Source organism: Necator americanus, chromosome X (genome assembly GCF_031761385.1).
Source record: "Necator americanus strain Aroian chromosome X, whole genome shotgun sequence".
Lineage (NCBI taxonomy): Eukaryota > Metazoa > Nematoda > Chromadorea > Rhabditida > Ancylostomatidae > Necator > Necator americanus.
In genome coordinates, this window is record NC_087376.1 from 592,556 (window position 1) to 609,021 (window position 16,466).

The following is a 16,466-nucleotide window of genomic DNA, read 5'->3' on the forward strand; positions in this document are numbered from 1 at the left end:
GAAGTGTGGATGGAAAATTGTTTGATTTCCGTTTCACTGAGTGCGATGTAGGAGCTGTGGTAGTGGAATGAACAGGATATCACTTTAGCGCGCAGAGGGGAGCGACGAGGACAATAACTACGATGTCAGGAACCATGTTGGACAATTATCAACGTTTCTGATTTTCCTGGATATCTGATGACGCAAAATAAGTATCTCTGGACCCTCTCCACATTGCAGTGCTTCTAGAAGCTTTTCAGGAGATATTTTGTATTGTTTCCTACGTTCCTCAACTTCACATTTAGCAATATGCTCCTCTTTGTTACATTCGTTGCTAACACTTTCTCGGATGTCTTTCTCTGTCACATTCGCTACCACCACTTTCATGTGTGTCATTTTCCGCGACTAGCTTCGCACCTATGATTGCAGCACGAAAATTACGGCAGTGAACATGGTCAATGGTAAAAAATCGGTTACGTTAAACTCTCCTTTCATTACGCGGAACTATCAGACCGGGACTCTTAACCTAGCAGGACGAATGGATTTATTCTGTGTGAGCTCTTGCCACTGATTAAGCCAAAGTAAGCCAATATGCGTTTAACCGGATATTGATAATTAGCATCCACGAACACATTATCCTATTCATTCATTAAAATATCCTGTTTCTTGAAAAGAACACATGTAACTAGCAAATAGTCTGTAAATAACCTGTATAGACCGAAATACTGAGAAAAAGAAAGACTAAGCCATGACCTCGAACGACTGACCAGTACTTAACGAGTACATAGGAAAAATAGAAAAAAGGCAAAGAAACCTGACACATTCATATAGTACGAAACAAAGACCGACTATTTTTTTGCGTGCAAATGTGGAGCAGAAACACGACAACCGGTAGGAATGTTTGCCCAGGTTTTGTCATCAGAAGCGATGGCACGGATGAACTCACGTTCGCGCACCTCGGTGTTCTTCATCCGCTAAAATTCAAGAGTTGATATGGATAATCTTTAATAACATTACTTTAATCAGATTATTGAAGAGAAAACAAACAAACCAGAAACAGATCGATGGCCGTTTTACCAGCTTTGCCTTTTTTGGTGGAACCGGGCGTTAGCTTCACCTTGTACTTGAAATTTTGAAAAACCTAGATAACCTAGATTAGAAATGTTACGGAATTAAAATATATTGCACAACAGTTCAGGTCAAAAAGTGTGTTCTTCCTTCAACGAAGACTGGTCTCACTGAACAATAGGGGAGTCAGGACGAGGAGAATCTACTCAGCACGAGACAAAATGACTTAGAAATGACTAGATGACCGGCTTCTTTCGTACACCAAGCGATCGCATGAGAGCATACCTGATAGGGGCCGACCATTGGTACAGCATAAATGATGATATCATCAGAGTCCGGATTCGAGATTAGTTGAGTTATGAGAGCTTAATATAACTCATCATACATTAGTATAATCAATAGCAGACTGAAGTTTTGCTACAACAACACACACTTTCAGTTCCTTCATCTCCCGTGGACTCCTTAAACTCCTCCTCATAATCTTCGTTTACATTCTGCACTACGTCTAACACACGACCGGAAGGGGACGTTTCCTTGTCTTCAAATGGTTCCTGAAATGGTTTCTTCCTTTGCTTCTTCTTCGATTCGTCAAATGTTTCCAAATGTAACAGCCGGAGCGCATCAGCGTCTATGAAAACACGTTAAACAAGATTGCTTGCGCAGCCTCAAATGGCCGACGGAAACGAACGCACCACTTCCCAAAAATTTTCAGAGACGTTTCACAATTACTCCCGAAATATACCATGATAGCTGGCTGGCTTAACCTTGATTCTTCTTCGAAAATGATTACAGTCCCAAGTCAAATAGAGAAAAAGGAAATAAACCTTATAAACAGTTGTATCCAAATTTGCTTCTACATCGCTCTTACATCCATCAGTCGATGTACCAACACTAATGAGTTCTTCTTGAATGTTTCCTTGAAGACCAATCATATTGCTAGGTTCAGCATCGCTATCTTTCTTGACTGTTGATTCCTCTAATGGTCGGTTTAGTTCTGCCTTGTCCAGTTCTACAGCAAATGATAAGACATCTTTGGGTATGTCATCCTTTTCAAGTGCACTTTCTTCCTCCACAGGTTTTTTCCTGTTTCCCTGTTCTCCAAGTGCACGATTTTCTACAAGTGGAGTTTCCTTCTCCACTCGCATTTCCAGTTTTTCGTCATTTTGTTTGTTTTCCTGAGTGCGTTCCTTGAGCTTTGTTGCTCCAGTAGTGTGCTTGGCACTAGTAAATGGATTTTCTTCTGCGCTTTTTTGTTTACCTGAAACTATTTCTTGAGAATTGAAGGAAGAATGAAGCGCATCATCAAATGCTACCTCGAGATCCCAATAAATTCATTCGCATCTCTCGTTCTTCTTCGTCTTGGTCGCGATATTTCCTACGAATTTTCTCCATCTTATGTTTCTCTCGTTTCCCACCTTTCTTTAAAATCGCAGCCTGTAACTGAATACGGCCATGTGATCCATGCTAAACTACAAAAATAGAGCTCTATTGAAAAAAAACCTTGCGCTCCTCTTCAACCTTCTTTTCCAAATATTGCTTAGTTTCGAGCTCCGTAGTGGGGACGTTTTGTCTCTTTGTTCGACCTTTGGGAGTGAAATTAATCACAGAATAGTCATCGAGGCTATCGTCTTCGTTTTGTAGACGAACAGTAGCAACTTCAAGCTGCGAAACACGAGTTAAGACGACCACTGTAAGCGTAGAAACAGCTCACCTTAATGTCAGGATATTCATATTCTTCCAAAAGTTCGTTGGTTTTTGCGACATGATTTGCAACTGGTAAGGCATTCTCATCAGAACCGCGATTGCATTCTTCACCTTCTTCAACGATTTCCGAGGGGCAAGCATTGGAAAACTGTTTCTGAACTCAATATTCAAACGTTCGAAAAAAATCCCGTGTACTTTTTAAAACGTAGAAATTATAAGGCGCTGAGAGGAGGAGCTGTGTAATGGTTAAAGGTGATGCGGAAATGAAATTGAGGTAAATGCGAGGGCGTTTGCGATTAGTAAGAATCTCTAAACGTTAATGCATTCAACAGAAGTCAAGTGAGTGGAAGAAATTTGACTGAATAGGATAAAGTATGATCTTTCGTGCCAGTAAAACCAAGATTCAAGGTATGCAAATGTTTCGTTGTTCCGCTCTTTGTCTCTTTGTTTCGAGGCGCTTGTTCAACAAAAATACAACATTCCAGCATTACCTGCATTTTCTCCTGGTGTTTCTGAGCACTGATTTCATCAACGCGAAACAAAATGCCGAAACCAAGGACTAGAGGACATATCGGCATGAAATTCTTCATCCCTCTTATAACAAAGCTACCTTTTGTTAAGTACTCCCCAGATTTGGCAATCTTTGAGACCTGGAACAGTCTTGAATATTACACTGCAAGCAACAAAAACAAAATCGACTATTTCTGAAAGCAGCACTCACTTGCCACGCGTACACCCACCAAGCAGATGATGATATGTGCGACCCCCAAGCTTTGGTACAGCAAGTTGCCATTTGAGCTGCTTCTGTTAACGTTTTTGGTGGAATTTCACCTCCTCCTTCTTTGTTACTAAATACTAAGTTGCATAGCAGAGAAAAAACACAAAGTAATCTTTAATTTTAGCAAAAAATAACCGAATTATGACGGATGCAGCGCCGTAAGCGTCGGCATGTACGTAGATGTCTTGGGTGCGAAGATACCTTTAAAAAGGATATAAAGTAGTATAAAAAATCCAGTGGAGAATCCATATAGCTAGTTTAATGATTCACTCCAAAGGCATTATACTAACACCAATAGATGGGTCAAAACGACATGAAGCACAGTGCAGTAGCTTAAGCGGCTGCGCACGAAGCGGTACGGCGAAGCGTAGCGGAATCGAGGTGGGACCGTCGCGAACTACAGCTAGGAATGGTGTCAGTAAAGGTCCCTTCTAGATTCTAACCTCTACGCTCTGCCGCACCGCTTAGAGCGCAGTCACTTACGCAACTGCACCATAGTTCGTGTCGTTTTGACCCTATTGTAAATATTGTTTAGGATTGGAATTGGCTGGAATTTTAGATAAAATCGTGCAGAATGGAACAAGAACAGAATTAGATCCACACTAGTAAACATGTCACTCAAAACTACAATCCTAATAAGTCGTAGCGTTGACTTTGGAACAGTAAGTTCCATGTAAGATATTAGGTTGTTCGGAAATTAATACAAGTTTTTGATCAATATCTTCAGGACAAATTTTCTCATCATAGAATAAACTTTGTCAATCAAAATAGAAACCAATGGAATCAAGAGGTTTTTGCGGTTTTTTGCTGGTTTACGACGTACTTCTTGTCCAAGAAGTTGGTTAAATGTTTGAAAAAGTGGCAGTTTGTTGACAAAATGTCCGAGTAGTATGATAGATGAGGTAGAGTTTCGTAGCCCAGCTCGTTCAACTTCTGCAGCGTCGAGTGTGCAACGTAAGGCCGCGCGTTGCCATGAAGCAGAATTGCATCTTTTCGACTGCCCAATGCATACGTTGCAACTTCTGGTGCGTTTCTTCGATACGCTGAACATACTTCGCTGCTGTAATTGTCTCATAAGATTCAAGGATCTATAGTTGTTATACCAGCAGCAGGCCACCAAACAGTAAGCATCTTCCATCTTCCAGAGTGAAGACCCCCAGACGGAAATTTTGGAATCAACGCCGCACTGTGGTTTTGTTAACACTGTTCGGGCCTCACACTTCATTGATGTTCCGAGTAGCCTTAGTAGCACTACGTGCAACTTTGAACTCTTAAAAATAAATCTGGCGGAACTGCTTTCCAGATGCTTAAACTCCTAGCTCACAAAACCTATTTCAAAAAAATAATCTGACTTAGTCAAAATTAGATGAAACGATAGAACAGAAAAAAAAAGCTTCTATCTAGTATATAACAGCTATGCAATCAATTTAAAAAAAAATAACAAGCCTGCATTAATTTCCGAACACTTTAATATTTTGGCAGAAATTGTATCTTTAAAACAGATTATGGAGATTTCTTAATTTTTAAACGCAATCAGCACCTCTTAACTAGGAGTTCGTTTTGTGCAGCATCGCGTCCAGCTATTATCATGTATTTTTCCGATGATACAAACCAAATAAACTTCTCAAACCACATTTGTTTTCGAGTTTTGATCGAATTGACATCAACATTAACCTGGAACACATGGTTGCATGTACTTAAAATCGCACAATAGAGAGCAAAAGCTCGAATAACTGCTGACAACATCACTTTTTTGATGGTCGCATTCGCCTTGTCTTCAGCATTTTTGATCGCTTTCTGTGCAGCAGCTTCTGTCCGCAAAGCCTAGAATCAAAATTTAGAAGAACGGGAAACTAAACGCAACATGAAACTCTACACCAACTTTTTCTGCTGCAGCCTTCATACCATGATATAATTTACAAGCGTTGCCATAAGCAGTTGTATCAATGCTTATAGGGACATCTTTTCTGAAAGTAACTGCTAATAACAGTGCTGAAATATTATCTCTACATAAAAATCCGGCCTCTGTAGGAAACTTACGATGGGATACCTTCTAGCTCTTCACTTAATCGCATTATAATCATATTGTTCTTCAAATCCAGCTTCACAATCGCTCTACAATAAACGGGTGACAAAATGTGGAAAATGCCAGAACGATAAGTATTCACTCAAATGAAATCCAAAAGTACGCAGACTACGGTTACGACGTTTGAGCAAGGTGGTTCTTGGAAACTATACACTTATATTCTGGACATAGCAACTATAAAAATCTAAGAAATTCTTGTACAGAAACAAATCTTGTATCTAGCTTAAGAAATCGTATGCCGTGTTCTGTGGTTCGTTTTCGAAAATGCATACAATAGCAGCCGATGTGAGAGAATACCACTACAAAACAACATTTCCTCTCTTCCCTTTCTCCACAATGTTAGAAGAGAAAAAAAGCGAAAGGCTCTGAGTTCTCCAACTCAAACAGGAAAATGATCCACACTACAAGGAATAAGAACAACCTTGCAACTGAATCTCCCTTGCTAACAGCGTCCATATGCATTTTTTCCACGTTTTCCCAGCTGGTTTTAAGTGCCAGAGCACTGCATATCACTTGAATAGCGCTATCCACAAGTGTCTGTAACACGTAAGTAAAATCCATGTCTTAAACGAACTGTAGAATTGTTGGGCGAGAGACAACGCCCCATTTCTACAAAATCAATATGATTTGCCGTGCTTTAGTCACGCACTTCACGCAGTCGCATTTGAACATTTGATCTAATGCAAGTTTAAATTCTTGAGACCAAAACACAATTCTTTCAAATGCCCCGCGCCAGGAAATTGACGATGCTGGGATCTCTCCACGAAACGATGGCATTAATAGTGTAGACTACGAGTATGAGTGCGATCGCGCTCAATTCCCCCCAATTGTCTTGAAAAACGTCATGGAGAACGGCAATGTCGATCGAATTTTCCCTCGATGCATCTTATGACGCGGAACTTCTGTGTAACCTCTGCGTCTCTGAGCGAGCGGACGAAGTTCAGTGAAGTTCCATCAGCACCTTATTCAAGTGCAACCAATGAATAGGTTGTTGAATGAAAAGGCCCGTACACAAAGTCGTCGCGTTAGAAGGCGCGTCGTAGGCGGATTCGATTGACAAAACGTTTCCCACGCAATGTCTAAGGATAGTTAGGGAGAATTGAACATGATCATGCTCACACTCGTCACTCTAGCCATACTTTTTCGTAGAGAAATGAAAACATCACAAATCACGTTGTATACTGCCTTTATCACGAGGATAAATGGGGGTATAGTTTACGAGAATGAATGCGGCTAGTTCGCTCAATTTCTGCTTGGTAAGGAAAAGGGCATCTCAAACAACCTCACATGATTCCTTCACTCCAACAATGCAGCCTATTACTGATAATAGGACGAGAGCGATCTGCAACGCGTCTAAGATTGGGGTAGCTTCTTCTGTTTATCTGATTTATATTAGTCGGATTTCGAATACTGAATAATAATGGAGCTGCACAAGTTCTATCGCGAAATAAGTTGCATCATTGGACGAGATCATAATAGGGCCGGTTCACACATCTTTTTCTGGATTACTAGGAGGATTGAGTGTGGTCATACATAAACTAAAACTCTACTTACACATATGCGTGGATAGATACAAGCACAGTCAATTTCCTGCTAGGCTGTCTTTAACATTTTTTTCCTCACCTGATTGTGAATGATAAGGTCGGCCATCAGCATCTTCTCCTCGCGACTGTATTCCAGCTCCAAAATACGACGATGTTGGTCCTTCCTCACGTTATCAAGTCTTTTCATTGCTTCTTTTTCAACTTTGACGACAGCCTGCTGCTGAAAACAACTATCACACAACTATCTTATAAAGATAAGGAACAGGTAGATGAGTACATGTCTCTGCGCATCAATAACTGCATAGTATTCATCAACTGCTTCAGAAAATGTTCCAAATAAACGATGGCGACAACGTTCAAGTTGAACGAAAAGATAAGGATGGTATTCCTGAAAGAAACCTCTGGGTTTGGAAACATGAACAACGAGCAATTCGATATCAAAGCAATAACTCACGAGAAAAACATCGACTTCAGAACCATCGATGCGAGTTTGCGTCGTATAAAACAAGTATCCTGCTGTTTTACCATCGCGGATTTCGAAAACAATCCTCTTCGCTTCATTTAGTGCCTTTACAACCTGCACTGCACAAAAATCCTTCTCCTCTACTGCACAGACCTAAATACGAATGCTAGCGTACTACTGAATATATATATATATATATATATATATATATATATATATATATATATATAGTCAAGTCAAAAGAATATGAAGCATGGGTGCAGTTGCGTAAGCGGCTGCGTTCGAAGCGGCGCGGTGGAGATGGAGGTTGAAATAGATGTGGGACCATCGTGGACTGCAACGATGAGCAGTGCTACACTCCCCTACCCTAGCCGCTACGGTACATCGTGCCGCTTCGAGTCGCCTACGTAACTGTACAGTGCTTCATGTCGTTTTGACCCTACTATACATTTGTATGCCATGACTATTTAATTGGCGGCCAGTTACTGTGCGAGAGCGCAAACGTTTCAGTGATTTTACGGTCGCGTCCACTCACACCGATTATTCAACCTCGGGATGAATCAAATCTCAAAATAACTCTATGATCAAGTTATACCACCTAAAGTAAAAAAGGAAATAACAAGCAGCACGGCACATCTGAATTCTTTCTCCGCCTTTACCTGCATATTCGGAGAAATGGAGTTCACAAGCAATGAGTGCTCAATCAGTGCTCCGCTGAGAAGCCCAGGAACAGATAAGGCTTTCTTCAATGGCATTTTCTGGTCACAGTTACTACAACAGATAAAGGTATAAATCGCCAAGAAAAAATCCCTTGACATATAAACACTTTACTGAAGCAGATGGTTGATTTGTTCAACAGTGGGCAACTCAGGAAACTCAGTACTGGAAGGCAACGGATATCTGAAAAGAGTAAGTATTCGCACTATCTTCCCATCAAGTAGAACTGTTACTTAAGTCTTCACGCAACTTTGATTCACAGAAAATTTCACGTCTTTATCCTTGTCTGCACGTTGACGAAGAATGTTAAGAATAATGTAAGACGAGTCGGTAAGCACAATATTCCCCCTGTAAATAATCACAGCTCACCCAACCGGAGCAGAACAAAAGACTGAACATACTTGTCATACAGCTCAACGATTACGTGTACGCAGCGTTCACCCTCATCGATTTGCAAGTCTACAATGCGATCCATCGCTACCTGGTTGACCTTAGTGAGCCTGAATAGTGTTCTGTAGGTTGCAGCAAGAGTAATAAATGTTTCCCAAAATAGCTTATTTCAGGAATATAAAACACATCTATTAACCAGAAACGGTGACGACTAAAAGGCTTGTCAAAAGCAAACAAATACATGCAGCTGAATGCTTTAGACTGTACAGAAACATTTCTCGAAAGCTTACATCTGGATTCTTTGGAAAACTATGTCACTAAAACAAAGTAGGGAGCGTCAATACACCAAAGAAATAACCAGCTTGTTTGGTTTTACTTCTACCTATCAAGCTTTTCAAAGTTATCCTCTTTTAAGGAAGGTCACACCATTTGCTGAGAGCTCTTCTCAAAGAACTTTCTGTCACTGATATATTATATATGGCAGACGAACGAGGGGTAACACGTGGATGCAAAGGCGGCATGTAGATGCAGCCCGAGGGCAGATATAAGCACCCATGAACGTAAAGAAGAAGTTCCAGTCACCTGCGATTGTTCAAATGTTTGCGGAGCTTGATGCTGAAGTTCGAGGGGAAGGAAGCTTTCTCGCATTCGTGGTAAGCACGATGGATGCGAATCCCAGACTCGAATAGAATGAAGAACTTATTGGGCCCCCTGAATAACATAATTTAGATGAAGTCAAGGCAAACCATACAATTGCTCTACTCACGAGGACATCTTGATAATGTAGGTCTTGTGGTCCACATCGTAAACATTGACGATACGGAATCCTTCCATAAATTTGAGGTCATTCACGGCAGCCGTGACATCAATAGTGGAGAAGCGCGTTTTCATAGCTGTACTAATGAAACTGACACTCACTATATTCGCGAAGGTGGATATATACTGATGGAAACTCTTATGCAGTGAGAAAACATCATGTAAACACCGTTTAACGGTCCAAAGTAGAGTACAAAACACAAAACTTTGATAAAGACATCTAGACACGGGAAATCCGGACAGAAAACTGGACAATTATTGGAAGGCACAAAAGAAAACCGAAACAAAAAAGACGGAAGAGAACACTATAAGGAACATTTCCTTCATTTATTAAAGCCAGTGAAATAGAAGTGAGGGCGCAAATCAAGTAGGTGTGCTCTGGTGCGAATCAGAACAGTTTCCTAGCGTTTCCCCTCCGAGCGCGCTAGTGTGCTCACATGGATTTTCGGGAAGAGCTCACACATTTTTGAGTAGCAGATTGCTGAGTAGGTCGTCCTTGTTAGAGACACCTCAACCGGAACGTAATAGATGAACTTTGTCGCAAAATAATATCTTCCGATTTGGAATAGTTGTAAATGGTGCGCACTTGTGCTATATTTCTAGGCACCAAGTGTATTCTGCAGTTCTTTTTTTTTAACCTTCCAACAGCACTTTTTACCTCAGCATTAAATTGAGCAAAAGTTGTTCTAAAAGTCCCGACAGTCAACTAGAATAATCCAATGAATATTATGTGTCCAGCACTGTCGCGCTACACCTTGCACAGGTCATATTGGCTCGTTGCCAAAGTGCAAGCGGACGAAAGCGCGTTTGATAAGTATTCTGTGTTCTTTTAAATTAGTTTTCATTATTTTCCTGTGTAATAGTCATGAATAGGTTTATATAGTCTTTGTAAAGTCCTTTATTGTCCATTAGTTTCATTGTTTGTTTGGCTCAAAGGATGCATCTAAGATCGTAGTTTGTAAAAATCCAATTTCTGTACTTTTTTTTGCGTGATTGTGCGAGATTAGCGCTTGTTACAATTACAACTAGGAAAAATGTAGTTGGGGGCTCTTATTTCTGGAAGTTCTATCCTCCTTTCTCTCCATGTGGCTTTAGCCTACATTTCATAGATCCTCTAAGACTAATGTTTCGGTTTTAGGGCGGGAAGTTATTCACTTCTGGAGATGAAAGCGCAGCTGAGTGGCCTCCCCCAACTACATTTTAGCCCAAACCCATAGTAAAATCCCAAGATTCGCACTAGGATAACGCTAGCTATACACCGTTATACAGAAAGAGGATCAGAAGTGCAACTTCTGCGAACTGAAGTCTATGAGAATCAGAAAAAACATAAGCACTAATGAAAAGGTGTTTTCTTTGTATTACGACCACGTGAATTACTGGGAAAGAAATTATGTCCTCACAAACTAAGATCTTGGAGGCTTCCTAGGAGCAAAACAAATTATTAAACTAATGGAAAAAGATTTCGTCAAGATTACGTAAGCATATACATGTACTCTTATACGAAGAAAAAATAGCGAGAAACTGTAAAAAAGCAAAAAGAAAAGAGGTCCGGTGAATTTGCCGCGTGCTGTACAAAGAGGTGCGTGGAAACCTTCATCCAGGACGCGTCGCGTCGTCATGTTACCAAAACGTTATGGGCCGACTCCATACACCTCCTTCTGGTGGTATTCGGACGAATAAGAATTCGTACACGTAGTAACTCCTCAAAGGCAAAGCACCAACACTTACATCTGGCTTTGGCTAAGCGTGGCTGAATGTTATTGAGTGTTAACAATTCTAAGCACTCATCTTACCCATTCATCACTCGCCTGGATTCCATTTCCCAAAATAACGAATTTAAATGTTGACTTCTTGTACTTAACCACATCGCAATAATTTATTCAGGAACAGTGACGGTATTTAATGTTTGCTTGAACTTAAATTTGTGTACTTTTACATTAACCACAATTCTGTTGTGGTGCATATTTTTTAGCCCTGTTTTCACAAAGCTCTTTTCTTTGCTACCAAATGAAACTGATTCTATTCTGTCCACAAACAGTGGTGTAAAGTCCAGTGAGGTGAACTTCGGTGCAGTTACGTAAGCAACTGCGCTCTAAGCACTGCGGTGGAGCGTAGCGGGTGTGATCGAGGAATTGGCCTTGCTAGCACCACTCATCGCTGCAGTTCGCGATAGTTCCACATCGATTCCAATCGCTGGCTCCACCACGCCGCTTGGAGTGCAGCCGCTTACACAACTGCGTCGTGCTTCACGTCATTTTGGCCCGTTTCTTTACTTATGGTTGCAACCCTTCAGACTACGGCTTTTACTAGGGCTGCCCTCATAGATATGATGACGAAGGAGATTAGACAGGAAGCTACAAATAGAACAATCTATCACTATCTCACGAAGCTCGACTTGACATGTCTGAAAGACGATGAATGCACGAAGAAGTTCCGCCAACGGATGTTTATCAATATTGGATTACGAATCAAGAAAGGAGTGGTTGAAGAAGAGAGTTATGTTAATTGAGTTAGTTGGAGGATGAAGTCTTTGGAGTGTGGGAGTGGTATTTGATGCCATGCCTCTACAGTTAGATTTTCTGGGCCGATAGAGTTCCAGGAAAATTCCTACGCCTAATAAACGACATGAATAGAAGAACAACTGCTGCAGTTCGAACACCAGCTGGATGTAATATACAACTCGAAATGGAAACTAGAGTGAAATAAGAGGCCATGGCGGGACTCTTTCTGCTCAACACTGCCCTCGATGATGATAATGTCTGAACATCCCTTGGTGGATCTCGAGGACGGGAACAATGTAGTAATATGCAACAGTTACAACATGTATCTAACCTTGCGTCGAAATTAGCTGCAGCCTACGGACTGCAACTCCACGCTGATAAATGCAAGCATATGTGGGTCTCCTCGAGACCTTCAACGGGAATCAGAGTGGACGAACAACCGATCGAAATCGTCGATGAATTCTGTAAGCTGAAGAAAAACAGGGAGCTACGAGAAATATATTCAGCAAATATGATGGCGCTAAAGCTAATTCGACATCCTACATATTGACCAAGTGCCTGTGGTCAACTCCCATCACCAACGAAGTCAAGCAGCGAGTCTACCTATCCGCAATTCACCCTATCATGATCGGATTGGAGACTTGGGCAGCGCCGTCGACGATGATGGAAAAGCTTGACTGTATGGAGAGAAAGCTGGTTAGAAGACTACCAGACTACTTTTCGTGTGCCATAACTAAGAACGTTGCACAAAAGTGGATGTGGTTTAGGGCGGATGACACGTGGAAAACACCAGTATCTTGCCTGGCCTTCTGAAGTAGTAACAAAAAATAGTCTCCGCTTCTTTGGCCACGTTATAAGGAGGTCGCCTGATCTCATTGTCAAGTTGTCCTGAGGATGCTCTCAGACCCATAGTGAAAAATTTCTCACGGTCGTAAAACAAAGTTCTGGACGGAGGCGGTAAAAGAAGATCTGAGGACACTTGACGTTGACAAGTAGTTCAATCGAGACTTAAAGTTCCGCCGTTTATTATTGAATCATCGTCTCGAAAAAGACGCAACATTCGTAGGGAATCATTGCCGCTGAATGAATATGAAATGTCTGCTGGTTCATGTTAAATGTCGGAGTTGTGCAAAGAACAAATAACTTAGCGTTATAACATCTGCGCTAACAATCATAAGATCAACACCTTATACGGTCAAGCAATTTTTGCTAAATCGCTCTCTGTCGAAGGATACGAAAGGATAGATGTATACAACATATTTATGATATGAAACAATAACAGAACAATGTTTAGGCTTCAATTTTCTTGGCGTGCTTCTTCGTCTTGGGTTGTTGTGAACGAACAATAGCAGCAGCACGTCTCTGAGCGAGCTGAAACAGTGAATAAATTTCTGAATACTCCACAACAAAGTAAAGAAGACAAGTATACACAAAACAAACATACTTTGTAGAATGGAGTGAGTCCCTGATTCTTAGCGATTGATTTCACCGATTTCAACATTTTATCACGGTTACGGAGCGTAATAGTATTGATACTTTTGGCTGGACGACCAACCTTGCCTACAAACGAAGTTTTAGGAAAGCATCACCCAATAAATCTAGTTATATTCATTTAAACTGAATAAAGGAACTAGAAATGAGTCAATGAAATTGTGCTAGCTGTGAACGGTCTGAATAAAAAATGATGATGACACAAATGCAAAGATTTTTTTTGCTTAGAAAGTTGATTTCACTCAACATTTCACGAAAGTTCTGGCTCCAAGAGATCGAGAGGTAGACTGGTTCCTTAGAATAGTGAGGCAAATGCATTTTCATCATTTGCTAGGATGCGATTTTTCATACAGCTCCCTAAGAACACACAGCACTCTTGGGATTCAATAGATAACAAGAAACAGAGTCCTGCAAAAGCAAAAGTGCTTTGAAGAAATATTTTACAACCTGAATTGAAACTTGAAGCATTAAACCTCGTTTTAGAATTAAAAAGTGGAAAGAGAATCTAGGATAGGCGAAATGCGGAAGTAAAATAATGTGCAACTTTTCAATTCTTGGAAGAACAGGCCATTTCTACCATATCTGACACAAGAAATGGCTATGAACATTCCATTTTATGTATTACAAGAAACAACAAGGGAACCGGCAAATGTATGTAGGAATAATTGTTTCCTTTAGTAGAGCCGTATGTAGGAATAGGTTCAGGTATTAGACAAAAAGAAAACCGCAGAGATGGTGCTAATTTATAGACAGCGTTCGAACAGGAGAGCTCAGAAAACCATGAAAACACATTTATGCGCTCTCATTTTGAGATCCCGATGTCAAAAATTCCTGCGAACCCGTTCTTATTGAACTAGATATACGAACCCCAGGTCTACTTCAGTACGAAAGCCTTAAAGGCGTGCTCTGCAACAATTCCCGAAAGGAGGAAGCGGAGGATAATTATGGATCAAATATTCTACTCTGAAAAAGTCGGGAAATCCCCACGAATAAGAGAAAATTTTGATAGAAAAAGTGCATCTTGCTCCAACCCTGCAATTTCTCCGAAAATCCAATCGTAACTACAGGCCGAAGTTCTTAGTGAAAAAGAATTGAATGACGCTACTGAAGAAAATAACTTATATAAAACAATTATATCGAATGAAGTGAGTACAAAACATATTTTCATAAAATGAAATCTCATGAAGTGAAAAAGTTCCAATTTGAAAAGAAGATCTGTTCTTACCACAGAGATCAACGTCAAGATTAACCCTAATATCAACGAATACTTGACGGTGCAAAGATGGTCTGGGGATGCTCAACACTGTTCTAATCGAGCTTAGAGCGCAAAGAATGATTGATAATAGCTGACAAATGGCTTCCCCCATTTGAGAAAGCGATAGTTTACAAACCTCAGACCATCGCTGGAAGTGAATAGTTAACTAAATTCGGAGCCCTAAAACCTAAGTGTTAGTCTTCGAGCATCCATGACATGTAGGCCAAAGCTACTAAGAAAAAATGAAGATAAAGCTAGAACTTCTAATACTTTAACTTTACCAAACTCTTCATACAGGCTTACTAGAAGTGAATGTCTATGTCATATCATGTAGTACCTTCAACGATAAAAAGTAAGCGAAAATGACCTGAAAGATGGTTTTTCTGCTATTCGTTATTTCTCTTGACAATTAAGAACGATTTTTGTGCTCTAGGAACGTCCTTTTCTTTGCGTTCTAAATGCGGTGCGAGTACATTTCTATCACAACAGTGTTGAATGTTCCCAACTCTAACTAACTAAATAACTCTGACTAAATAAGTATATAAAATAATTTTGAAAAGGAAGATTTAGAAGTGATACCTGGAACCTTCAGTGAAACAATGACGCCCTTTCCGTCCTTCGCTGGTGTAATGTCCATAGCCTTCTTGCTGATGAGTCCATTGAAACGGGGACTGTTCAAACCGCGGAGATTGAATGGTTCCACAGAAAAATGCTTGTGAATCCCTTTCTGTCTGCGGATGAAGCAGCTGTTCTTACGAATGATTTGCCAGGTAAGATCAGCGGACATTATTACCTGAACCATCACTTGATTCATTCTAGCTGAGCTTCCGTTGATTGATCACGACAAATGATCTGTACGCAAGGGCGAAGGTATGGCGGCATTTTGAATGGTGAAAGAAGAGCAAGGTGGAACAATATTTCGGTGAAATGTTGAGCAAAGACCACACAACTAACCTCAACAGTATATGCAAGAAGATTCGAAGAGTGTGGAACTTTGAAAAAACAGCAATTCGAACGCTAACTAAGACTTCTTTATGTCTGGCCCTTGAATCAATGTCCCACCAATACGGAATGCACAGCAACACAAATAAACTGGAGAGATAGTGCGCACATATGCAGACTAGGAAAAAACCAAAAGAGGCAGGAGTGAACTTGTCTCCATCATGCGGATTAAAATCCATAAATGATGAACAGTTCAGTAAGACCTCGAAGCCAAGAGAACAAAACTTTGGTACGACCAATAGATCATAACCTACATCCCTAACATAGTGATTTTGGGATTTTTGCCGAAAATGGCGGAGGGTGACACTGTATTTATCGTTCTGAGACCATCGACATCGGACGCAAAATTGCGGACACAGCGCGAGCAGTTCCGATGACTTATGGATTTACGTTAACATTTACCCGCGTTCACCAGATTTTTAGTTCCTAGGGATTCCCTGAAGCTTGTGAACTTTTCTTTTTTTAATGAAGCTGTTGGAGTATTGTAATTTAAGCATGGCTTAATTCCTTAGGGGACTGGAGTAGCGTAGAAGCGAGACTTCGGTGTGGTTAGGTGGTCCTGTCTTTCTTTTTATACATACTTTCGTTGGCAGTTTGAAGTGGGAGTTTTTCGTTTAGGTTTTTTTTAAAGTTTTTGGGTTGAATGGTGCTGATTCTCATTGTATCGGACTG

The 16,466-nt window shown here is 40.6% G+C and overlaps 3 protein-coding genes across 8 annotated transcripts; 1 reads left to right on the plus strand and 2 right to left on the minus strand.

Moving 5' to 3' along the window:
• Positions 1 to 827: 827 nt before the first annotated feature.
• Positions 828 to 9,620, minus strand: RB195_021096 (uncharacterized protein; the record flags this gene model as incomplete). Of its 5 annotated transcripts, none has more annotated exons than XM_064207661.1 (20): positions 828 to 953; positions 1,031 to 1,120; positions 1,333 to 1,412; positions 1,481 to 1,598; positions 1,872 to 2,305; positions 2,361 to 2,481; positions 2,548 to 2,709; positions 2,759 to 2,905; positions 3,243 to 3,401; positions 3,473 to 3,599; positions 3,665 to 3,730; positions 5,070 to 5,203; positions 5,279 to 5,353; positions 5,412 to 5,496; positions 5,570 to 5,644; positions 6,037 to 6,152; positions 7,239 to 7,379; positions 7,437 to 7,547; positions 7,614 to 7,775; positions 8,282 to 8,377. In XM_064207661.1, 20 exons carry the CDS (start codon positions 8,375 to 8,377, stop codon positions 828 to 830), a joined length of 2,625 nt encoding a protein of 874 aa, XP_064063542.1. The 5 variants fall into 5 exon arrangements, with proteins under 5 accessions (XP_064063542.1, XP_064063543.1, XP_064063544.1 ...); XM_064207663.1 differs by having other exon boundaries at positions 8,282 to 8,287; XM_064207662.1 differs by having other exon boundaries at positions 2,361 to 2,487; positions 8,282 to 8,287.
• Positions 9,621 to 11,820: 2,200 nt separating this feature from the next.
• On the plus strand, positions 11,821 to 12,054 carry RB195_021097 (uncharacterized protein; the record flags this gene model as incomplete). Its single annotated transcript, XM_064207665.1, has 1 exon — positions 11,821 to 12,054. The coding sequence occupies one exon, from the start codon at positions 11,821 to 11,823 to the stop codon at positions 12,052 to 12,054; it is 234 nt and encodes a 77-aa protein (XP_064063546.1).
• Positions 12,055 to 13,336: 1,282 nt separating this feature from the next.
• RB195_021098 (uncharacterized protein) lies at positions 13,337 to 15,973 on the minus strand (the record flags this gene model as incomplete). Of its 2 annotated transcripts, XM_013449416.2 has the most annotated exons (5): positions 13,337 to 13,417; positions 13,491 to 13,606; positions 15,372 to 15,585; positions 15,747 to 15,784; positions 15,925 to 15,973. In XM_013449416.2, 5 exons carry the CDS (start codon positions 15,971 to 15,973, stop codon positions 13,337 to 13,339), a joined length of 498 nt encoding a protein of 165 aa, XP_013304870.2. The 2 variants fall into 2 exon arrangements, with proteins under 2 accessions (XP_013304870.2, XP_064063547.1); XM_064207666.1 differs by lacking the exons at positions 15,747 to 15,784; positions 15,925 to 15,973 and having other exon boundaries at positions 15,372 to 15,579.
• Positions 15,974 to 16,466: the final 493 nt, after the last annotated feature.